Here is a 25,074-nt window from a genome sequence, read left to right as displayed (position 1 = left end):
CTGCATACATAAACATACATATTCAGACTGATCTGTTAAGTCAAAACAACTTACCTGACACTGCACATACACACACACACACACCTGTCATCACACCTGACCCTGTCACCCACAAACACAACACACATCTTCTCCTCTCCACTAGACCCCATCTAACATACAAAGAAACACCCACACACACACAGTGTGAAGAGCACCAGGCAGGTGTTTGCCGCTAGTGTCTGTCAAGTCCAGGAAGAAGAGCACTGAGCAGACACTAATGAGAAGGAAAGCTCCTAATTGGAGGTGCTATCTGGCTATAATTGCAGTAACACAATTTATCAGGATTAAACTAAGTGGCCCTGCCTGCCCAGGTGTCTAGACATAACCATCACAGTGGTCTGACCTTAATGTGGTGGGTGCTGCCCTGCTAACACACAACCTGACAAAACAGGCTAATTGTCATACGGAAAATGGCCATAAAATCACCTCTTAGCTGCTAAATAACATTCATACCTCATTCTGTCACTTCACTATGTATATGTGTGTATATGTATATGTATATGTGTATGTACATTACTGCCTCATGTTTATCAATATTATCCAGTTTTTCAGAAGCCCATTAGCCAATAACCAAGCCATAATAACCAATTACTTTTAGTGCAAGGCATATCCTGTTTTCACATACAGTAGCCAATTACTGCTGCATGCAATACAGAAAACCAATATGTGTTCCAGGCCTTGAGCACACCATTGGAAAAATCTGGCATAGAATATAGCTTAGCCAGAAGGTATTCCAAAAAGAATAATTCCAAATGATCGCATCGCCATCGCGATTACCAGTGTATATGTATATACACGTCTCAATGGTAAAATACACTTAGGCAACGTAATTTCGAGGCGATCAATGTGAATCTATGTTCAAGCAGGAGGAGGGGCCCCTACCAAAAAAAGAAAGAAAAGGAGGCCGTGTATCAACACCAATCCATTCCAGTTCAGACACAGACGATACTGCCACCTGCTGATAGTCGATCGGCATTGCAATTCAAACATATACAAACGACACAGGGGTGGCTAGAATGATCCGGATGATGATTTAGAATGGGGATCAGAGGAAAAAGATCAAAGGATATAAAAACTAGTTTACTCGTCCTTGGCGCTCAACGCATGGTGGCCAAAAACAAGTTAACTCGTCTTTGGCGCACAATGTGTTAACACATTGGGTGCCAACGACGAGAAATCTCGTTGTTGGCCGCCATGCGTTGAGTGCCAATGACGAGAAATCTCGTTATTTAATCGTTATTTCTTTTATTAGCGATATCCATTAATTTTTCATCCATCCAGCTCGAAAAGGGCAAATACCGCCCCCTATCGTCTCCCGGGTGGTATTGCACCCATTGGATTGGAGTCAATGAAAATGCATGAGAAAAAAAACTCCAGATTCCACATTTTACTTCTGAGCCATGTAACCTGAGACTATTGCATTAATTGAGGCAACCGAAAGCAGCGTGGATTTTCTGTTTCGAGGTCTAACGTTGGATCAATAAACGCGATCGATATTTGGAATGGCGATCAGGAATTGGATTAATCTTTTTGCAGAACATCTGATGTGAGATAAGGACTTTATTTTACCAGTCTTGGGGTAATCAGATGTTTTTTCACATATTTCACAACGTGTCTCATATGTGTGTGCGTAACAGGCAGGGCATAGATAATCGATTTTTCAGCCTGCTTTTCTAGCGTGCATAAGTACACATATACTATCGATAATCTAGCGTTTATTTGAAAACGATTCATAAATAGGCAGAAAAATTACAACGTGTTTTGTGTATTCCAGTAAAGGGCTATTTTCACGGATTTTTCTGGAATCACTAGAAATCTTCAAAACTATACTCGTATTCAAAACGGTATAAAACGGAAATGTACTGATGAAAAAACAATCCGTTTCATACATGTTGACTGCAAGCAAGTCATCGATAAGCGACGGGTGTATTAGACACATAGCCATAATTTAAGATATAGTTTATGCGTTCGCAAATATCCCCGTCCTCTCATTGACTAAAGCTCTGGCACTCAAGCGATAAAGCGCACCCCCTGTTGGCAACCAAAGTGTTAAGGCACATGGGGTCCCGTGGGCCCAAGCATTACATCCACACCCTTTTCTTAAGCTTATTAGAGACAGGACAACCTTGAGAGGATTTGTATACACTATTAAACAAATCCACATATAAAAACTTAACATTAGACATAATCTGGTGAGGGGACATCCCGGAATTAGACCCTGAGTTTGACTGGGATGATATTTGGACTAATGTTACATTAGCTTCCCACAACCCTAATCACCAGCAAATACATTTCAATTATATTCATAGGACGTATCTCACACCTAGGAAGCTGTGCGCTATGGGGTTGGTGGAAGACTCTCGGTGCACTCTGTGCGCTCTAAGCACTACTGGGATTATAATGCACATGTTTTGGGACTGCCCACCGGTGGCTCATTTCTGGAAATCCATAACAACTAAACGTTCAATATGGAGATCTCTACTGCCAGTAAGATTATATTTTGCTGTATGGAGGCCGGTAGTAATGATATATCATTTAGGAGTAGTATTGGGTGAGTTTGCATGTTCTCCCCGTGCTCGCAAGGGTTTCCCCCCCGATAAGATAAACCCAATGGAAAAACATGCACAACAACAGATCGATAACGCTGTGGCGTCCTTGACGAAGACGGGCAGGAGCACTTGGACTGGTCCCCGGGCGCAGCCCTCGCCGACGCCTGTCTGCTCCCGGCTGCCCTTGGGGGGAAGGACGACGGGATGGGTTAATCGCAGAGACGAATCGCATCGGCGATCCTACAAAGACAATGCATGCGTGTGTGTTCCGGTGTGTGTGTGTGCTAACCGTCTGTGCTAACCGCTAAACATTGAGGATAATTGCATGCCAACTAAAGACCTCTGAACAGGTCCTGCATTATTATTATATTATTATATTATTATTATTGCTGCCGTGTGTGGAATTGTCAGATTACATATTATAATCCAATCCAATATTGAATTATGGGTCTCAGCGGCCGAGAAGGTAAAGGCCATGATTTAGCGGTGAAGCGGAGTCGGGGTGCTGATCCTGGGGGGTCCGGGGGTCCTGGGGTGGGGGGTGGGAGTGGGGGAAGAAATGTCTTTTGTAATGTCTGTGGTAACACAATTTTATTTTTATATTGTTTTATTATTTTTGTTATTTCCATTGTCATTATTGTTGTTATTATTATTGCTATGTCCTGTGAAGTCCTGTTTATTGTTATTATTACTGTATTGTGTTGTATTGGTTCATGTAAAAGAAAAGAAAGAAAATTTCAGGGCAAGAGGAACTTGGGGGCTGTTACCATACTACTTACTTTGCAGCCCGGACATTTCCCACAAACACATGCGATACATAGAAGTTATTGCAACACAGAAGTAACTTCCTAATCCAATAAATGTTTAAGACCTATCAAAATCCTATTTAAGACTTTTAAGGCTGAAAAGAGGAGGTGTTGGATTCCATTGGGCCACTGCCAGATACGTCAACTGTATTGATAAGTCAAGCGGTGCAGGGGCAAGGCTAAGAGAATCATTAAGGACTCCAGTCACCCGAACAACTGCCTCTTTGAACTGCTGCGGTCAGGCAAGCGATACCGGAGTCTCAAGGCGAGCACAGAAAGACTCAGAAGAAGCTTCTATCCCCAGGCCATCAGGCTGCTCAACGAACAATGAACACTACACAACAACCATCAAATGCACATAGCACACACATCCACACGCACACACTCACTTTAAACAAACACACTGTAGCACCCACTCCCCACACTTTATAGCACACACTCACTTTAAACAAACACACTGTAGCACCCACTCCCCACACTTTATATTTATTGATAAAGGATTGCACTACAACTTGTACACCTTACTGTAAATTGTACCTAAATTGTACCTCATCCCATTTCTGCTTTGCACTATATAGTATTGTATATTAGTACACTGCATAGTATTGTACTGTATATTATATGGTAACTCAGTTACGTCTATTCTGCATCGAACATTGTACATATGTCTATACTGAACACTGTGACCTCATTTTCTACTTCTAATTTACATGCTATACTATGTTATTTGATACTTATCTTGTCTAGCACAGTCTCTGGAGCGTAACAGTAAGAAGCATTTTGTATAAAAGTATTCTGTACTTCTGTATGACAACTATTAAAGAAACTTGAAACTTGAAGTCAATTTGGGGGGGGACATCCGCTACCATTCACCCTTACCTGCCTTCTGTGATCCACTTTTTACACCAAAAATTACTTTCCTATGACCTCTGACAGTGTAAGACCTATTCTTACTTCATGAGGTCATAAGGTAACCACAGTAACCAGGCAGGGGGTCTTGGAAGTGCCTCGTGTTCACACATGGTGTGTTGCTGCTGTGAACAGAGTGAGATAAAAAGATTGAAGAATAAGGATGGAGGGAAGGATGGAGGGAGGGAAGGATGAAGCATGCAACAGAGCTGGCCTCCTGGAATACAAAGTACCAGGGGGTTAAGTTAGCTCCCTGCCTCGTCTAGACCACCTGAGCTGGGTGAGGCTGTGACAGTGAGAAGCCTAAGGCATCAAACAGAGAGAGGGAGAGAGAAAATGCCTTAGCTGAAATCCAGGACCAGCTGTCGAATCTCGATTAGGCGCCGCGGCTCTGTAATCAGTGTGTAATTACACCATCACCCTACCTTCTAAAAAGCAATAGAACAGTGCAGCCGTAGAATAGACGCCTGCTCTTCAGACTCCGTCTGCCCTTTCCAAGGTTCTGTGCGTGCATGTTGTGAACCGACAGAACCTGCGGATTTAAGTGAAACCCCCTGGACCATGAGATCCTGCTATCCCCATGACAAATCCCAGTGAGCCCTGCACCGTGATATGATGTGGCGAAGGTGTAGTTGCTATACGTCCACTTTAGTCTCTCCTTTGAGACCATGGTGGAGCTCCAGTCATTACCGTAGGCAGGCAGAGGCCCTATTCCTCCCACGGACGTCAGGAGCTGGGGCTGAGGAGGCTGAAACTATGGGCTACCAACCACATCAAGAACAAGTATGGGATTTTGCGTGTTGGAGCATGAAGTTGGAGTGGCCACACTTCATAAAGCCTCTCCAATCCACTGCTTATACTCAGGTACATATAGCCTGGGGACACAGGCCCTCGGGCTATTACTTACTGTACCGAGCTGTATACTGTACAGCAGACACAACTATTCACCTAAACAACTATTACTGTAGGTAAACGATTCAACTAATGAACTAACTTCCGTTGTCCACATATAGCAGTATGCACCTAAAGTATTCTCTCCATTATGCTCATCATTGTTCATCATTCTCTATTGCCTTATTGTCTCCAAACCCTATGAACACAACAACAGATAATCACAGCACAATATTGTGCCCCAGCCATTCATGTCTTTGTATTGTGAATGTGTGACATTATAGCAGTTGTTGCATACACATCCACTAGCTGGGAGAATAATAGTAGACAAGCTATTGAAAGTGAGCTCACTCAGTGCTCACACACAACAGAGAGACAGACAGCGACTCAAATCCATTGCTCTCCATTTGTAAGTGAATAAATTACAAGTGATTGTGCTTTGTAATGAAGGCAGCGGAGCATATTGTGTGAATGCTTTGCTTTTTAATGGTCTAATTAAGGAACCTCACTCAAATTGGAACAGAAAGTTTCGCCATGGAGATGAGCGAGAGGCTTTGCCAGGAAACGGCAGAGCAGCTCAAGACCCTGTGTTAATTGCTGCAGAAACCGACAGATGTGCCTCACTTTTCTGCCCATTTCCTGCCTTATTAAAAGGAGTGGGGCCCCAAAGAACACCAAATGTTGTCTTCGTAAACCAAATGATTTACGACCACTAAGCAACATTGTGTCGTTCTCATTTGCTAATTCTTCTCGCCAAAAATCGGTAAAGGCCCACATGTGTCTATGTCTCAGAGCAACTGAGCGCATGTTTAATCATTAACTACGGCGATCATCTACAAACAGCGTATCCAAAACTACAGGATTAGAAGGCAAGCCTTGTGGAGAAAACAAAGTTGAGAAATAAAAAAGTTCTGTAGCCTCAAATCGACAGCTCCAGCAAGCGGGCCTATACTATTTCAACAGCACCAGACTCTCCTATCACAATCCACCAGACTCTCCTATCACCATCCACCAGACTCTCCTATCACCATCCATCAGACTCTCCTATCACAATCCACCAGACTCTCCTATCACCATCCACCAGACTCTCCTATCACCATCCATCAGACTCTCCTATCACCATCCACCAGACTCTCCTATCACAATCCACCAGACTCTCCTATCACCATCCACCAGACTCTCCTATCACCATCCACCAGACTCCTATCACCATCCACCGTGTCCTGATGAATTGAAAATGGGGGACCCTGATGTAAACAAGACGAAAGTCTTTCTCTGGTCTGCATCCCCTTAACAATTGTGTGTATTGAGCTGTACTGTATTGTACCCATTCTGCAATCTGTTAATAAAGTTTTCAATCAATCAATAAATCAATCAATCAATCAGACTCTCCTATCACCATCCACCAGACTCTCCTATCACAATCGACCAGACTCTCCTATCACCATCCACCAGACTCCTATCACCATCCACCAGACTCTCATATCACAATCCACCACCACCAGACTCTCCTATCACAATCCACCACCAGACTCTCCTATCAGAATCCACCACCACCAGACTCTCCTATCACAATCCACTACCAGATTCTCCTATCAGAATCCACCACCATCAGACTCTCCTATCACAATCCACCATCAGACTCTCCTATCAGAATCCACCACCACCAGACTCTCCTATCAGAATTCACCAACAGACTCTCCTATCAGAATCCACCACCAGACTCTCCTATCAGAATCCACCACCACTCTCCTATCAGAAGCGTCTGACTCTCCTATAACAATCCACCACCATCAGACTCTCCTATCAGAATCCACCACCACTCTCCTATCAGAATCCACCGCCACCAGACTCTCCTATCAGAATCCACCACCACCAGACTCTCCTATCAGAATCCACCACTCTCCTATCAGAATCCACCACCACCAGACTCTCCTATCAGAATCCACCGGCACCACCACTCTCCTATCAGAATCCACCACCACCAGACTCTCCTATCAGAATCCACCACCACCAGACTATCCTATCAGAATCCACCACCATCAGACTCTCCCATCAGGACCCAGAACCCAGAACTACAAACAAGGTTAGTTAATTCAGACTGTCAGTGCAGACAGTTAGTTTGTCACTGTGGACAGACAGGGTGTTGTGGCCTGACCCAGCTGCCTGACTGAGCTGCTGTGTGTCTCTTTAGCTAGCAGCGGCAACAACAGGATTAATGATGCGAGTCATCAGGACAATCTGCACAAGTGCCCACAGCTCGTAAACTCTGGAATAGATCACAGCGGCCATCTTCCCCCATAAGGTCTGACTTATATACCACTCAAAAGACTAATCAACTAGTCAACTGCTCCCCACACATCTTCCCTCTCTGTCTTTCTGCCATCCTAGGCATATGGTTAGTTGTTGGGTTTTTACCTTTGCTGAAGACGTTATGCTACACACCACCACCACCTCCACCATCACTACCACAACTACTGTACCATCACTACCACTACCACCATCACTAACACCACCATCACTACCACAACTACTGTACCATCACTACCACCATCACTAACACCACCATCACTACCACCACCATCACTACCACAACTACTGTACCATCACTACCACCATCACTAACACCATCACTAACACCACCACCACCTCCACCATCACTACCACCACCACCTCCACCATCACTACCACAACTACTGTCATCACTAACACCATCACTAACACCATCACTACCACCATCACTAACACCATCAGTACCACCATCACTACCACCACCACTACCACCATCACTACCACTACCACCACCACCTCCACCTCCACCATCACTACCACAACTACTGTACCATCACTACCACCATCACTAACACCATCACTACCACCATCTACCTACTATCTATTTGTGGTGGGCCGACCACAAATAAACCTCTACTGGGAAACAATGTGTACAGTATGCCCTGCCTACTCCGGCAGCGTGGCTACATGGGTAGAGCTGCAGTTCGGACTCATGATCGGATGATCACCGGTTTGAGCCCCGGTCAAGCCATTGTCGGAAAGTGGTGATGTTGTCCAGCAGGGAGCACTCTGTCCTCTGGACTTGTCAGTACCAATGCCCCTGTTACAGTGCTATGGACACCATACAGCTGTGAGTGCCATCCTTCGGATGAGACATTAAACCGAGGTCCTGAATTTGGTCGTTAACAAAGAGTAGGGGGTTCCCCCGACGTTCCTGGCCAAATTCCCAATCAGGTCTCTGACTTCAAGGCCACCTAATCATCCCTCCCCCTTTAATTGGCTGACATCAATCCCTATCTCCTGAGCTGTTCAGCCATGTGTAGTGTGATGTGTGCCAAGTGCTAGTGTATGGCCATTTCCACCCTACATTGTGGGGAGCGCTTTGAGTGTCTAGAAAAGCGCTATATAAATGCAATGATCATTCATTCATACTCTCTCTCCCTCTCCATTGGCTTGTGTCTGTGTGTGCGCGAGTGCGTGCATGTGTGTGTGCGCGAGTGTGTGTGTGTGTGTCTTACTATATTTTATGTCTATTCCTCACGTCCCCCTCTCCTGTTTTTATGAACACTATAATACAACACACTCGTGATAACAATCACCAACAATCAGATTCAAGTGGCCTATTATTACTGCATCCCTCCATCATCTCTATATTCATTGCTCTGATACACAAATCTCTTTCAAGATCACCTGATCGTAATACTGGCAAAATATTACAATGCCATCATATACAATAGGCGATGTGATGAATAGTGAGTTGCCTGAGCACTGGTCTGGGTACAGTGCATTTGTTTTTCACCACACATTTCAAAGAAAATGAGGAACACAATAAGACGCCTGTATCATAATTTGCCAATCACCTCCAGAAAAACGGTGGCCGCTACAATACAACTGGGATCCTATTCCTGAAGTAAATGTAGGTCTCAAAATCATACGCCATACAGGAGGTCTCCATCTGTGATACAATACAACAGAGATCCTAATCCTGATATAAATGTAGATCTCTAAATCATACGCCATACAGGAGGTCTTCATCTGTGATACAATACAACAGAGATCCTAATCCTGATATAAATGTAGATCTCTAAATCATACGCCTATCTCATTTACAATCAACCATAGAAAGAAAAACTGAGCGGGGATCAGTCAGTCAGTGCTAACAACAGTCCTTCATTCCGACAGCCATCAGACTTTACACTGCATCACTGAGCACAGGGTGACATTTACCATCTTCCTGGACTTTTACTTTAAAAAAAACATTGTTCAATATTACACTTACTGTACACTTACTGTAGACTTCTGTATATTTTATACAATAATGTATATACATAACAGGAAATGTGAATCCCGGACCGTACTTTATTATTATTATCTTATTCTTAGGCTTATTTTATTCTTAGGCAATTTTTTTGTTATTCTTATTTGTGACTTTGTTCTGTCTACCTAAATGTTTACTGTGAGCGATTTGTAGTGCCAAATTTCCCTCGAGATGATTAAAGTATTTCTATTCTATTCTATTCATTTGATGATCACAGTAAACATAAAACGAACTGAGTTTAGGTGGGTGTTGACGTCAATGTTGTGTTTGTTTTTGAAAAATGTTAAATAAAAATGTTATCCAAATCTTTTTTTTTTTATCACAACTTGTTCAGAGGCGTATTGTTGTGTACCCTTGATATGATCCAGAGGTTCCTATTGGTCCTACAAAGTCAGTCCAAGGAGGAGGGTGAAGGGGATTTCACTCCACTGCAGTGTGCAAACCTGTGCTCAATTCCCTCTCTTCCCCCACAGACCCCTGAGCAATTTTCACGGAGGCTGGGTTTCATCAGGTTTTGTAATTCAGACCTATTGATTATCAACGGAGAGGGGGTTGCCATGACCAAACCTTAGCAGCCATGTGTCAGATACCCCCCTCACACCTCTTCTGTTCTTGCTCAACTATTCTCAATTATCAGAGTTCAAAGCAGGGTTCAAAGCATGTTAGTTCTTTCTTTGAAGACCTGGTTGAAATCTGAATGCCTTTTTAACAATGAAAAACTACTTTCAAATATGCTTTAATGTAGATATATCATATATTCCACCTCATGCGCAGGGGTGCTTTTCCACTGTAATGTCTGTTTCAATCGAAGATTTGGTTAACATCAATTCACCAGTGATCCAGCGATTCATCTCCCATCTTTTTCCCGATCAATTCCTCTCTCGATGACCTTTCGGCCGTTTGGACGATGGGGAAGTTGCCTGTGCATGTCCGAATGAAGAGAAGACAAGCAAAGCTTTGGCCTACATAAACCTAACTTAGGAAAATTGATAGGATTAAGTTACATTTGTAACGGTTGTGACAACATCACCTCAAACTTCAATGGCCCGAGTGGGAGTTGAACCCCGGTCTCCCACACTGCAGGCAGCAACACAGACCGCTAAACCAAGAGATGAATCCACTTCTAAGTAATGGGTTTATGTGTCTTTTGAGGATGTGAGCGTGAGTTTAACCCATAGCACTGCTACTCACTCCAGCCCTTCTTGACTGCGCTTCACGATACCATCCGTTACACATGTTTCATACTAAAAATAATTAAGTCAGTGCCAAGGGTAATAATGATGACGAAACGGCCCGGTGTACTGGTGTAGGTACCGTTTCGCCATCCAACACTTTACTAATTACTAATGATTCAGTGTTACTTGAGTGCAACCAAACCACTCCAAAGGGGCGCTACTGCCTTGCATTCAGCATTTGAAAGAGCATGCTTGCCACCTAGTGGAGAAACGGGTATTAGCACACACTATTTTGCCACCACTGTCGTAAGGCGTACGGCGTCAATGACTTAATGTTACTGTACGGCAAATTACCCTTAACAGAAAGCAAATCCGACATGGCTTCCTCATTGATCTGTAGTGAGACACAAAGCAGGTAAGAATCACGTTTACTAAATGGAACAAATATACGCGGGCACCTAACGGTACTTTACTCTCGTATTTCAATGGCCGCCTTTTAGCAATAGTCTGTCAACATCATATGTTTTGTACGGATGGACTCACTAACTACTCAGTTTAAGCACAGCACGTGTATTAGCCTGTCATTTCGGAATGAATTGATCGGTGTGTCGCTGTCATGGGCTTTTAATAACAGCAATTTGTGTTTTTCAGGGTCAGTTCAGTGCTAAATAGAGATGTGAAGCAATTTGGAAAGAAATACATGTTTGATTGCAATGAAGAAACGTGCTGGAACTCAGACCAGGTAAAGCTGAGACACTACTGCACCACTGTGTTCAATGACAATTTGTTCAACTATGGTTGGTTACTACAAAAGAGTAACCAACCATATTTTTTACCAGGCCACTGTACCATCAGTGTCATGGTTTAAATTGGTACCATGGTATTATTATGATCCATAACTTTATGGCTGTAAATGATTTATACATGGCAGTGGTACTATGGTAAAATTGAAAATGTCATCCAATACTGTACCATCACAATGTAGCCACAATACTATCCAGTACCGTCATACTATCATATTTTTTGTAAGGGGAAGTGCAGCCCATTACTAGGATGCTTATGATCAAAGCAAGCTGTTAATTCGACTATGGTCAACTATATTGACCTTTACTTGCCATGTACAGTATATTTTAACGGTGCCTTGCCTAATCATGAGATATCGTGGCTTTGGCAGGGTGATTCTCAGTGGGTTCGTTTGGAGTTCCCGCAGCCTGTCAAGGTGTCGGAGCTTAAGGTGCAGTTCCAAGGAGGTTTCTCTGGGAAAACGTGCAGACTGGAAGGTAAAGCCACGATTACCGTTTCCCCACTACATTCAGTTTTCAGACTATTCACAGGTTCCCAGAGTAAGGGTGCTGATCTTGGAACAGTGACGGAGAACACTGCAGTCTTTGTGACCTTATTTGTGACGAACAGACTGAAGCTGACTCTAGACCAGTACTCCCATGAGAGGCTTTGTGAATACGAATCCTGATTATCATTCCTCCACCGATTTAATTGTTCTCCTTTCATTGCACTATATATCATAAATAAGGCCATTAACACTGTTGTGAAAAGATTAACTGAATGCATGACTTTTTCTTATTCTTTGCTCAGGGTTATCAGAAAACGGAGACTCGACAACCATCACTCATTTTTACCCCGAGGACAACAACTGTCTTCAGATATCCTTTGTTCTGATTCGGCTTTATTTGTGACGGAAGAATCAATCAATTATTGGGGATAGAGGAGATGAAATGGGGACCAACTGATAAAGGAGTTACTGTAGAGAGACATTTGATCTACTATTAGACATTTTTTGTGATTGCAAAATATAACAGAAATGTAGTTCTCATAGAAAATGTCTTGATGGCAAATTTTTCTTTTACATTAAAGTCTTAAAATATTAATTCTCTATTAATCTGTTATTCTACTGTATATTTAATATATATAGGAACAGATTCATATATGCTGATGGAAAGAAATTATAATTATAAATATAATTAGCTCATTATATTTGTCTGACCTAAATATTAGCACACTTTATCCTAATGGATTTTGTGTAAAAAAAATATATATATATTAAATACAAAATGTGTTATCACTGTTCATGCTACAGTATACCTGCTTTGTAAAATAATACACAGGCTATTCCCCTTTTGGTGCCTATACATATACAGTAACTACTGAACAATATTTGTCTGGGCATGTCTCTCCCCTACTGCCATGTTTGTCTGGTTCTTAACTCCACACCCACAGCTTTCCCATCCAGGAGGCCCCTGCGCTGCACAGACTAAAAATAGTGTTTGAGAACAGCGCTGACTTTTTTGGGAGAATTATTGTTTACTCCTTGGACTTCCTGGGGGAGCGAGCTTCATGATAGTTTTATTATCCAGCACCATGAGAGAGCGAGGGACCCTGGAGTATGAGATGTGTAACGGTGCAGTCAGTGGCTCCTGGGGGAGCTGTGTGGTAGCTGTGGAAGCACCGTGTATGAACTGATGTGAATGAAGGCTATTTCCACCGCCGCCTTTTTGGGGGGGACTGGTCACCTGGCTCGTCGACACTATCACAGAAACTAAGAAGGGGGGAATAAGAAGACTTGGCAAAGACTCTGAATCTGGATCAGATTTATTGGCTTATTGGAGATTATACAAACACTTGTTTCGTAATCACCCTCTCATATTCCCTTGTTTATTATTTGTGCCTTGCAGTTGCATGTGCCATTCCAAATCAACACACAGTATAAAAAATATATTGCTTTTTGTATTAAAACTTTGTTTACAAAACCCATTTATGCTATCTCAAAAAAGTGTTTGTTGCAAACATTCGGATTGCTTGGTCCTTTTTTGTATAACATTTTCTTAAGATATAGAAAAGGTGGAATGAATTCATACAAGAAATATAAACAATTAAACTAACACAATTGTGTTTGTACACTCGAGTCCATTCTCAATAGTCTTGATCCCTTATCATAGTTATTGTAGTGTTGATCAAACATTTCACTAGTTATTTGTAAGTGGTATGTCCCAAGACCAACTCTTTGAAGCTGTCCAGCTATGTCCACGTTTTTGGCTTGTAGAGTTTCAGAATGTGATCCTCCAACACTTTCTGGACTGGAAAAAATCAAATGGAATTCAAATGTTTAACATTGTGTGACACAACACTATTACTTGGAGTTAACGTCCAGTAAAACTGTCATTTTGAAGTACAAGAGGGTACCTACTCTTTTTGTTTCCAAGGGCAACAGCCAAGGCCAGTGGGCTGTATCCAGAGTCTGACTCAATTGTTAAGTCTGCACCTTTGTCTGGGATACAGTTTGACAATTAATCAAATAGTCAAACATCCAACTGTCATGAATTTACAATAGAGATATACTATATACAACATACCTACGAGTGCCTCAACACATATGATATGGTTCCCCCGGACAGCATAGAGCAGGGGAGTCCCACCATTCTGGAATAAAATGACACAAGTAAGACACACTCGGTATAGAAATCTGACAATGTTATAGAGATGAAATTCATGGGTAGTCGTGCATTGCCATAACTTCCAAGTCTCAAACATGAGGCAGAAAGATACTAGTGTGTGTTTGATAACATGCTAAAGACAGTCATAACCTTACCCAGTCATAAGTGTTAATGTCTACTCCATGTCCAAGCAGAGATTTGACAATGTCAACAAAACCACCAGAGCTGGCCAGGGTCAAGGCACTCTCTCGCTCCCATGCAATAGCTTTGGGGTCTGCCCCCTGAAACACAACACAAACGGATATCAGTGGGACATAGGTCATTTCAACCCGTTATGACCTCGCTAGAGGAGACTTGTTATTAAGTTTACCTTTTCCAGGAGGAAATCCACCATCGCTTTCTCCCCAAACGCAGCTGCCCACATGAGGGGAGTGAAGCCCCGTTCATCCGGTGTGTTTAGCAGTGAACTATCTACATAGGTAAAATATGGTTAGCTTACAGTCTGTTAATAAGACTTGCAATCAATATTGAATATAATACTGCAGGTACAGAATCTGTGGTGTATTATATACTACTAGAGATCAAGGTTCCTTGCCTTTACTCAGGTGTGTGGCTACCTGTGAGACCTCTCCCTGAGCTGCCAGCTGGTGTATGGACAGAGCTACAGTAAGAATAGAAAGACAGAATTAGTCAAGTGAGGGAAATACCAGTATACCACTATTGCTCAAATATCAAAAACCAACACTAATGTTATACATATTAGCCTACTTGTTGACATTTGGCTCACAACAATGTGTTCAGTGAATAGGCTGCTTACAGTCTAAAGTTGCTGGACGCACAGTAACTTCATTCCCACGCTGTCTGTTGGTGAGAGTTTTGGAGTTTTTCAATAAACTCTCTTCGTCCACATCTGGGGGCAGTGCCACCATCAGGTCTAACAAGGGACAAGGAAGATAAGATACATATCACCAAACGCAAACTTCTGTAGTCTGCGAAGTGTTACTTTGTAGAAATGTAAAGGGAGTTTAATAGAAATACCTAGATTAAGCCATCTAACAACTGACTAATTTCAAAATCCTGGAAATAGAATGGTATTTCGGATCATAATATATTCTAATAGGCTCCAGTCATACCGTTTGACCTCCCTTCTGTGGGATCTGGAGGACAACCATCAGTTGATTCAGTAGTTAGGTCATCTGTATCACTGCCACTGGCATCATCTATGTCCTCCATGTTAACTGTAATTTAAACAGAGATGCAATAGGCATAGAAAACAATTCTTGCTTGCTAGAATTACCGGCACAATGATGTGTAACTAATGCAATCAAATCAACATTTCAGTGTAAGGGAAATTACATCAGATCCAATGTATTAGTTAGGTCGTCAAATATAAACGGATGCGAATTCAAGACAAACTATGGTAAATATGCTCTAACTTCCTCATGACACAACTGAAAGTAAATGTATAGCCTGAATCACACGATTGTGGCGAAGGAAGGCTATCAGATTATGCCACGGAAAACGCAATACTCACATCTCAGTCACTTCGTCATGTTATAAAAGCTGTAATCTTCTGACAATACGATACATTTGAAGTTTGAACCAGCGTGGGTTATGATTATGATAGTAGTATGATCATATCACACGTGAGGCTAGGAATAATATAGTTCCCGTCGAGATCCATGATTCACTCCGGAAGGTAAACTTGGGGCACATCAACAACAATACGGAAGAAGCTGGCAACAAATTCGTTCCGTCAACTGACATAGTTGTTTATTGCACTTCATATTGTCGTATAATTCATTGTCTGTTCGCTTACATTATGGAGGACCAGGAGATGCAACTGAAAGTTAAACGCGGTAACGTGAACTAAAGTGATCGGCAAATAAATAGCTTGCCTTGTTATCTAACGTTAGCTTCTAGCTAATCCTACAATGCTGTCAGCATGTTAGTTTTGTCTCGTTCCCTGCGATAAAACCTTTGTTTTCTTATCAATACGGTTCACCGGTGGTAATATATCTCTGGTCTTTAATTTACAGTGACTGACAAATTCACGGAGAGTATGTACGTCTTGGCAAATGAACCATCTGTGGCCCTCTATCGACTACAAGAACACGTCAGAAGGTCTTTGCCAGAGCTTGTGCAACATAAGGTAATTGCAGCAGCTACATTTAAAACACGACTGAGAATCTTGATTGTCAATACTTGGTTTTATATCACTTTCTCATACACTACAAGGCCTTCGACACTGTCAATCACACCATTCTGATTGACAAGCTAAAAGCAATTGGTTTTGATAGTCTTATCAGTGAGCTGGATGCAATCCTACCTGGAGGGGAGAGAACAGATGGTGGAGGTAAACAGTACCCCCCCCCTCCCAGTGAGCTGTGGTGTTACACAAGGAAGCATACTAGGATCCTAATTGATGCAAATTACATGTAGTCAGCTTGTGACTGCAACTTGTTCCTGTTTGCGGACGACTCAGCCCTGCTGGTCTCTGACAAGAACAAGTTACAGGTTGAGAAAACCCTCAGCTCGGAACTAGGCAAAATCTGCATATGGCTTGCTGATAACAAACTATCATTACACATGAGCAAAACAGAGTCCATTCTCTTCGGATCAAATAAAAAAAACTCAGCAAGACCGACGGCTTCTCAGTTACAGTGGGTGACAATATTGTCACAAGGAAAGATGAAAATACCTAGGTTCCATCCTAGAGGCAAATCTTTCCTGTGACAAAATGGTATCCAATGTAATAAAAAAAAGTCAACCAACGAACTCGATTCTTGTACCGGATCTCCTCTCTGGTAAACAAGAATACCCTGAAGACTCAAGGGTACTACGACTATGCTTGCACCTCATGGTACCAAAGCACCTCAAAGGCGCTAAAAACAAAATTACAAACATCTCAAAACAAACTGGTCAGACTACTGCTTGACCTTACTCCTAGAACCCACCTCACCCCTGCCCACTTTGACAAACTAGGATGGCTTAGAGAGTAGACAACAGAGTACAGCAACTTGCAATGGGCCTGGTCTACAAGATACACTACACGACCAAGCCTTGTACATGTCAAAATACTTCCCAAAGGTCAGTGAATACCACGATCACAACACCAGAGGGAGCTCCACAAATCATGTTAAACCCAGATTCGGCTCAAACGATGGACTAAACACGTTTCGCAATTATGCCACATCAATGTGGAACGCCCTACCCAAAGCTGTAAAGGAATGTGGATCACTACCCACTTTCAAAACCACTCTCAAAGAACACCTATGGGAGACTGCAATTCGAAACTGGCCCCTGTAAATGTCCTAACCCAACCCCCTCCAATGTACAGTAAATGACCAAGTATGGTTTTGTCAATATTCCAATGTACAGTTTTGCTTGTACAGTTGTACAGTGTCCGTCCCCCCACCCAACCACCTCCAATGTACACCCACCCCACCTACCCAACCTCCTCCAATGTACAGTTTCTACGTCAAATGTATATACTCTCTTTTCTGGACCCTTTTTGTATCACAAACAGTACTGTATTTGAAAATCTGGTATGTCATGAATGTATAGATGTAGCAGTACTGTCTGTATGTCGTGTATGTCATGATGAATTGAAAATGGGGGACCCTGATGTAAACAAGATGAAAGTCTTTCTCTGGTCTGCATCCCCTTAACAACAATTATATGTATTGAGCTGTACTGTACTGTACCCATTTTGCAATCTGTTAATAAAGTTTTCAATCAATTCAATCAATCAATATTATTCTAAGGTAGAATTGACTGATCTGATGAAAAAATTATATCTTCAACTTTCAGATTAATTTGATCATAGCTCAAAATACGTATCCATTTTACTAAAATGTTTTAAACAAATAAACATTAAATCCATTTTCATCTTGAAATACATTTATAATGTGTGTTATAATGATGCTAATCATGCTATCTTTCGTCCTTGCACTGGAAGATCAGTTAATTTGTGCATGGGACTTTAGTCTTGAAGTGTCTTCATTATTTTCACAGAATAAACATAAATAAAGCCAGTGGTGGTGGAATTATTAGGGCCAAACTGTCGTTCCAGAGTAACCTTTTATATGAACTATTCATATTCCACATAGACAGACATGCAGAGCTGGGAGGAGCAGAGCCAAGGAGCCATTTACACTGTGGAGTATGCATGCAGGTTAGAAGTTATATAGACTTTAAACAAGCACTTCACCCACAAATTATCATTTGTATATCAATTACCCCCCCCCCCCCTGTAATGCCTTGAATTAATGAATATATATGTGTGTGTGTATTTCATTTTTTTTGAAGTTTAACAACAGCTAACTTATATCAAAACAAGTAATTGATATGCAAATTATAACTTTTGGGTGAAGTGCTCCTTTTAATATTTCAAGAGTTCTTCTGTCTGACTCTGTCTACTTCCTCAACTGTTGACTCTTAACACACTGATCCGTGGGTTTTACAGTGCAGTGAAAAGCATGACAAACAGCAGCATGTACTTCAAAAGCATAGATGGCCTCCTCCGCCAAGCCATCAACATGAAGGAACAGATCAGCAACTCGCAAGGACGCAGGTAGGAGGCAGCAGAGAACCTGCTTCTCTGGGACCTGGTGGTTTACAAAGTCTTAAGCGTCTACCCTCAAGTTCTTATATTCCCTACCTTCGCCCTTTTCTCAAAACTCATGGGGGGGGGGGGGGTAATGAGGACCATGCATCTCCTGAAGCAAGGACAGATGAATATATGAATGAGCACCTTTTTGAGTTTCACTCCACTACAGTATAAATGCTTATTCACTGCCCCACATAAACCATTTATTCCCTTTCATTATTTGTGTTTCTTTACTCTTAAGAATCATCCTGTTATTTACAATAATTTTTTTATTAAATTTATGCTTTGAGGATCCCATTAGCTAATATAGCATACTGGTACAGTATGTTAACAAATGCAAATTTCCATCATGGGTCTACTCCAGTGGTTCTCAAACTATGGGTCGCGACTCGCGACCCAAAGTGGGTCGTGGGTAGGTGACAGTGGGGTCGCGCATTGGCAATTTAATGTTCTGGCAAGTGGCAACATATTTAGGCTAAATATGCCTTGTTTTATAAATGTGTATTGATAACATACAAAATTAAATGTTCTAATAAATATGCATGATCAAGTTAAAAAAACGTGTGCTTTTATTTTGATATTCCTTAATTCCACATTGAAATTACGCAATACATTAAGTGTGGGGTCGCCAAAAAAAATCCTAAATAAAATGGGGTTGTGGTATAAAAAAGTTTGAGAACCCCTGGTCTACTCTGAAGTCTGAACTTCTTTTTAAGCTAGTGGGAGCCTCATCTTCTGTGCTTTTTTTGTTTGTTTGTTTTTTAATCTTTCATTTCCCCCATTGGCACATGAATGCAGCCTATGTGATGTGACCCCCTCCCCTGTCCCTCCTCCACATCCCCCGTCCACTTCCTCATGACCCCTGGAGGGCATTGGCCAAGGTTAGTAGTTCCTCCAGCCATGACACAATCACACCTATATTTAGATGCATGGTCTCTTGTAAGGTCACTTGAAAATCAGAGAAAGATGCTCTCGATTGACCATTTACGGAATAGGCTTTTTATAGGGACGCACTAATATACCAGCAGACAATTTGTATCTGGCAGTTTGGTCCGTCCGTTGTAGTTTTACAGCTGATTGTTATTTTTTGGGGGGGGGGGGGGGGGGGGGCTGGCTTTCTGTATTTTTCACCCATCCCAATTTAGTCGTTATGCCAATTCCCTACCTGGTTGTTGTGCGCATTGCCCCACTGTCGGCCTGGGGAGGGTGTAGAACTACCACATGCCTCCTCCGATACATGTGGAGTTGCCAGCCGCTTCTTTTCACCTGACAGCGAGGAGTTTCACTGGGGGAACATAACGTGTGCGGAGATTCACGCTATTTCCCCAGATCCCCTCCCTGCTGAACCCCTGCCCGACCGACCAGTTGGAATCGCAGTTTACAACGACCAGGACACATACTCCACCGGCTTCCCACCCGCTAACGCTGCCAATTGTGTTAGTAGGGATTACTGACCATGCCGGAGGTACCGCTGACAGCTGGATTTGATCCCAGTCTCTGCGGTGGTAGGCGAGTGCTTAGTCCACTGCGCTACCCAGCCGCACCTTACAGCTGATTGTTGACCAATTATAGAATTTGTGTTGACCTATTTCTTCTTTGGCATTGTATGGGAGTGTGTCGCTTAACTCAAGCTCCAAGTGAACAACAGAATAGCACTAAGCCTGTTCATGCTGCTGCGGTCAGGCAGACGCCTGCGAACACCAGCTACTAGGACAGAGAGACTTCGGCTCAGCTTCTTCCCCCAGGCCATCAGAGCCTTGAACACTGAACTCTCCACACACAAGCACACATGAGCACACACACACACAACACACACTGTACACGCTCACACACTAGCAGCCACTTTAACATGAGCAAACACACACTCATGCTGCACACGCTCACACTTATGGTCACTTTACAAAAGGAAGGGTCACTTTAAGAATAGTATAGTATAACTTGAGATTGTATAATATTATAGCATTGTATAGCAGTGTAGATAAAGACCCAGTGCCTCATCCGTAGCTAACAGTGTATTGCACTACCACAGGACCTAGCATGTCCTACCATGCTCTGTAAATAACTCATGTACATATACCGATATGCCCTACTTTGTTTACTTGTTTTATTGCACAATGTCGTTCTATTGGATTCTATTATATATTACTATTGTATTATGCACATTGTTGCGGGCAAGACCCCCCACATTTCATTGTATACTTGTATGCCGTGACAAATAAAACTCTTGACTTGAGATGACTTTTTACAAATTTGAGATATAAACAACATGGGTATGAATAATGAGTTTGATCAATTTATCATAAAAATGCCATATATTCTACAACAGTTATGTTTCAGAGACTTAAACTATATATTTAATTAGAAAATGAATAGCATGTGAACTGAATGTAATACATCTGATGAGTTATTCTTTTCATTATAATCTCATTCTTTTATAACATCTTACATCAGAACATAAAATCCTTTTCAGAAAACATTTTCAGCCTTTCTTTTTTGTTTTAAACCTAGTAAAGGTTATATCATGTTCACACTCACAGTCCATGTATAGCATGTGTAAAGTCCACCACATGTATTATCTACGGCAAACAATTAGCGGTAAGTATCATTTGAAATGTAAAACTCTGTAAATTGGCAGTTCTGGATCTGTATGGTGACACAGTGTTGGCAGTCCTCGCATAACATTTAAAAGGTCCATCTTGTCCATCTAGCTTTGCTCCCTCCCACCAGGGTCACACTAGAGTAGAGTCTTTTGAAATCCCTGACTTGCGTGCCAGGACACTCCTCATCTCGTTATTGACCCCATTCCAGGGTTTATTCTGACCCTGCAGTAGGAAAGACTCCGTGGACCGGGTCCTCTGCATCCTAGAACCACCGCCGCTGTAGCCGTCCTTGTCACTGCCATGGCTCCGGGGCTCTGTGGGTGGGGAGTACTGCTGTTGGTGGTGTTGCCTGGATTGTGAGTGCGTGCGGTTGACACAGGGAGGGTAGGAGAACTGGCGCTGGAGGTGGGACTGGCTGCGGTGTATCCTGGGTTTGTCCACGCCGACTTTGAGCTCGCAGGGCCGGGAGACGGGGCCGCTGCTCTCGGACTGGTTCTGGTACAGTGTTTCGGGGAGATCGCTGCCATAGAGCCTGGCGGCACGGGAAAATTTGACCAGAGAGTGGATTACAATGACCAGCATGATCAGAATCCCTGATGAGAGGATACACGCACTGGCGATGCCCGTCTCCAACTCAAATATCATGAGCATGTAGATGGACATAGCTGTGGGAAGAGAGCAGAGTCAGAGAAACGGTCAATATACTTTTCCCTGAATGTTTACAAATCATGGGTTCATAATATAGGACTTTGTGTCCATTATCATCTTTTTCTGTCTATTTTTTTTTTATTGTTCCCAATGAGGAGAGAGCATATCGGCCGAATGCTGCCTATGTAGTATAGTATAATGTACTATTATGAATGCAGTTAATGTTATTATTAGATAAATAGTTCTGTAAGTATGAAGCTACTACTCTGCGATAAGAGATGCCAGCATAAATGGCAAAAAAAGCCTGTTGTCTCCTTCCAAAGTTGTTTTGGCAGATGAGAATTTATTGTTATTGCCCCGCCCCAGTATTATTTTTTTTACAGTGTACATTAGCTATCCATTATTTAAAAAACTAAAATAATAATAATAATAAATGGGGGGGGGGGGATGCTAGTGAAATGTTAAGACACACAGATGGCATTTTGTCTGTTTGTTTGAACATGTGAGTTTGTGAGGTGATGATGGGTCATTCTGTCTCTGTCTGCAGGAGGAGAACTATGGACCCTGGCGGCATGCTAAAGGAAGGCGGAGAGAAGCACAGTGCTGGGATGTGACGTATCGTCACTGCAGTCTCACTCTGCTCTCTCTCACTCTGAGTGGGGTCAATGAGCCAACACCTCCTCCTGTCACAATGGAGCAACTGCCCCCCCCCCCCTCGCTCTCTCTTCCAACAACCCACTCAGTGGAATGGAGCACCACTAGCACTGCCAGGTTCTGCATTAAAACACTTAAGTAATGGACGTCACTCAGCTCAAAGACTGCATTGTTCTCTTGTATCAGCCGGACGCATGCGAGAAACCAGTACTTTACCTCTGCTGATCAAATCCAATGCGATATAGGGGCCAAGTGGTCAACTCTGTCTTCATGCAGAGAGGTTTGGGCTTTTCCTTTTCCCAAGTCACCCTATAGTAGCTTTCAAAACTTAAAAATGTTGTGTACAAACACCAGCTTGTTTCGCTCCAGTCCATCCTGGACTTAATGAATTAATCAGCTTTTGAAATGACGTGCTTATCACAAGTTAGTGGACCAGGACTTCAATCTTTAGAAAAAATATCTTTACTATTCCATAGTGCAAAAACTAAAAATCTGCAAAGTGCAGGTGGCTTAAAACGGGGCTACAGCAGCAAACTGCACAGGCTTCCTTCAGCGCTCTGGCACGTGGACATGTTACAAGTGTGCAGCTAGTTGGTCCTTCAAGTACAGGTGACGTTGACATTATTCCATTACTGTGTATGTCCACTCTCTAATGCACCTTGACCGAAGAGGAGTTTGTTGTAGACAAATGAACGGCAGGCCTGATCATCATCGACATCTGTGTCTTAAAAAGTTATAAAGTCCTGCTATTTTTTTGTTTCACCCCTTCTGAACTTACCTGCCAAGTACAATGAAATCCCCAGGCAGAACAGTCCCATAGCCACATGGCGTCCAGCTCTGCTATCCAATAGGAACCAGTCTGCTCTGTGGGAGGAAATGACAAAGTGTTATCATCTCACCAGCTGTCATTGCTCAGCTTTTATTTTATAGACATGTTTGCAGATTGTTACTGTTCCAAGTAGTTTTTATCACAGCTAGAATGAAGACGTATGTAGCCTATAATGTATGGTATTGATTATGCTTGTTTTTCTTCAATGTTTTAGATTTGGATATGACTGTGTATGATTTTAAATGTTACTTTAACTTTTTTGTGTATGTTACACTTAAGTTAAAACTTGGAACTCGTGATTTATTTATTTTTCAATTAATTTCTTTATCTGCCCCGAAATGTATGGATATTTTATGTTCAAAGTAAATTCATTTTTTTAACAGTTACATTTGTCATTATTCACCTGTCCCCCTCTTTTGGTAAAGATCCTGAGGCACTGGCTTATTTCTAAACCAACGTGGGAAAGGGACATCTAGGGGCTGTCTATAGGGTTCATAATGAAGGGCCATTGTTGAATGGGAGTAGTATGGAGTTTAGAGGTGGGGGTCGGCCATCTACCACTGTGTGTGCACTCTCCTGCTGCCTGCACACTGACATACTTTGCGCACACGTTTACTCTTGAAGTGTATTATAGCTGTTCATAGTGATACATATATATTTATATAAATAAATAAAAACATTGCATAATATAGACTTTACTCTGATAAAAAAAAAACGGGTAGGCTAATTAACACAACAGGTGCACAATGAAACAACCAGCCTAGTCTAACATGGACATCTAGTTATAGAAACGTTATTGACGAGTACCTTTCGGCGTCGTGCTCTCCTCTGCACACCTCAGTGGTTAAGTAGCTGTGGATGAGACAGACCACCACTGAGCTCAGGTTGAGCGTGAGGGACAGAGCGGACAGCACCGTGGACACCGGCAGCAGCGCTGCGCCGACATGACTCGACAACACAATAGAGATGGAAGGGAGAGATCCCTTTACTGCGGTCTGTTGTGACTGGAGCTGGAAAATCAGAATGACCGATAAAATAGACATGATGGCTGATATGACCCCCAGTGACGATAAAACCATCAGAGAACGCTGGCTGTAGGTGTACGTCATGTTTAGGGCCTTTAAATCACCGGCTCCGAGGCACTTGTCCGCTTTAGAAGAAAAAAAATGATGCCGATAGGAATTTTGCAACTACTCTTGTAGTCTCGAAAGTCGAAACGTTCAGTCCTCCATTAAGTGCGCTGGCATCACAGCCACCAAACTCTTTTGGGCGTCAGTTTTGGATGGATCGGTTTCTTCGATCATGGAATTTGCAATTATTTTCCTGTTGTGGGAGCTCCCCCGCTGCCCCGGCTGAGCATGTGATGTGCTTTAAAATCCCCAGATTAAAAACTTCGCAACAACAATGGACTTTTCACTTGGATTCTCCGAAACAATTGGGTTGACGACGTGCTCCTCCGAGAGGCTGAGCTCAGCCCCAAACCAGTTTGCAAACACTGGAAATGGATATTGGACATGTATGTTATTAAACGATTAATTTAATTAGCTTGACTGCTTTTTTGGAGTCAAAGTAGTTAACAT

The 25,074-nt window shown here is 42.4% G+C and overlaps 4 protein-coding genes across 5 annotated transcripts; 2 read left to right on the top strand and 2 right to left on the bottom strand.

Annotated features, from left to right (window-relative positions):
* Positions 1–11,020: 11,020 nt before the first annotated feature.
* Positions 11,021–13,058, top strand: nr2c2ap (nuclear receptor 2C2-associated protein; the record flags this gene model as incomplete). The annotated part of the gene is made up of 5 exons (XM_084308437.1): positions 11,021–11,117; positions 11,354–11,444; positions 11,877–11,982; positions 12,296–12,392; positions 12,938–13,058. Exons 1-5 carry the CDS (start codon positions 11,035–11,037, stop codon positions 13,056–13,058), a joined length of 498 nt encoding a protein of 165 aa, XP_084164563.1. The 5' UTR covers positions 11,021–11,034.
* Positions 13,059–13,293: 235 nt separating this feature from the next.
* On the bottom strand, positions 13,294–15,838 carry rfxank (regulatory factor X-associated ankyrin-containing protein). Its single transcript, XM_084307525.1, has 9 exons — positions 15,686–15,838; positions 15,285–15,389; positions 14,969–15,085; positions 14,747–14,812; positions 14,522–14,622; positions 14,307–14,432; positions 14,071–14,137; positions 13,905–13,985; positions 13,294–13,794 (listed from the first exon to the last, which is right to left on the bottom strand). The coding sequence occupies exons 2-9, from the start codon at positions 15,382–15,384 to the stop codon at positions 13,736–13,738; spliced, it is 717 nt and encodes a 238-aa protein (XP_084163651.1). The 5' UTR covers positions 15,385–15,389; positions 15,686–15,838; the 3' UTR covers positions 13,294–13,735.
* Positions 15,839–15,858: 20 nt separating this feature from the next.
* On the top strand, positions 15,859–23,876 carry borcs8 (BLOC-1 related complex subunit 8). 2 transcript variants are annotated; one of them, XM_084307526.1, is made up of 6 exons: positions 15,862–16,010; positions 16,191–16,303; positions 18,264–18,328; positions 18,620–18,727; positions 19,562–19,644; positions 22,559–23,876. In XM_084307526.1, exons 1-5 carry the CDS (start codon positions 15,974–15,976, stop codon positions 19,620–19,622), a joined length of 384 nt encoding a protein of 127 aa, XP_084163652.1. In that variant the 5' UTR covers positions 15,862–15,973; the 3' UTR covers positions 19,623–19,644; positions 22,559–23,876. The 2 variants fall into 2 exon arrangements, with proteins under 2 accessions (XP_084163653.1, XP_084163652.1); XM_084307527.1 differs by lacking the exon at positions 19,562–19,644 and having other exon boundaries at positions 15,859–16,010.
* On the bottom strand, positions 21,401–24,603 carry tmem221 (transmembrane protein 221; the record flags this gene model as incomplete). The annotated part of the gene is made up of 3 exons (XM_084307524.1): positions 21,401–22,028; positions 23,444–23,529; positions 24,302–24,603. 3 exons carry the CDS (start codon positions 24,601–24,603, stop codon positions 21,493–21,495), a joined length of 924 nt encoding a protein of 307 aa, XP_084163650.1. The 3' UTR covers positions 21,401–21,492.
* Positions 24,604–25,074: the final 471 nt, after the last annotated feature.

This window comes from Notolepis coatsorum (genome assembly GCF_963971535.1).
Source record: "Notolepis coatsorum genome assembly, chromosome: 2".
Classification (NCBI taxonomy): domain Eukaryota; kingdom Metazoa; phylum Chordata; class Actinopteri; order Aulopiformes; family Paralepididae; genus Notolepis; species Notolepis coatsorum.
This window is presented reverse-complemented; position numbering and strand designations above follow the sequence as displayed.

Coding starts and splice junctions, on each gene's coding strand:
- rfxank (XM_084307525.1), bottom strand. CDS start 15,384: ATGGAGGACATAGATGATGCCAGTGGCAGTGATACAGATGACCTAACT. Junction 14,813..14,968: donor GCGTCCAGCAACTTTAGACT/GTAAGCAGCCTA, acceptor TTCTTACTGTAG/CTCTGTCCATACACCAGCTG. Junction 13,795..13,904: donor TGCCCTTGGAAACAAAAAGA/GTAGGTACCCTC, acceptor GATTTTTTCCAG/TCCAGAAAGTGTTGGAGGAT.
- borcs8 (XM_084307527.1), top strand. CDS start 15,974: ATGGAGGACCAGGAGATGCAACTGAAAGTTAAACGCG. Junction 16,011..16,190: donor GCAACTGAAAGTTAAACGCG/GTAACGTGAACT, acceptor TTTAATTTACAG/TGACTGACAAATTCACGGAG. Junction 18,728..22,558: donor AGCAACTCGCAAGGACGCAG/GTAGGAGGCAGC, acceptor CTCTGTCTGCAG/GAGGAGAACTATGGACCCTG.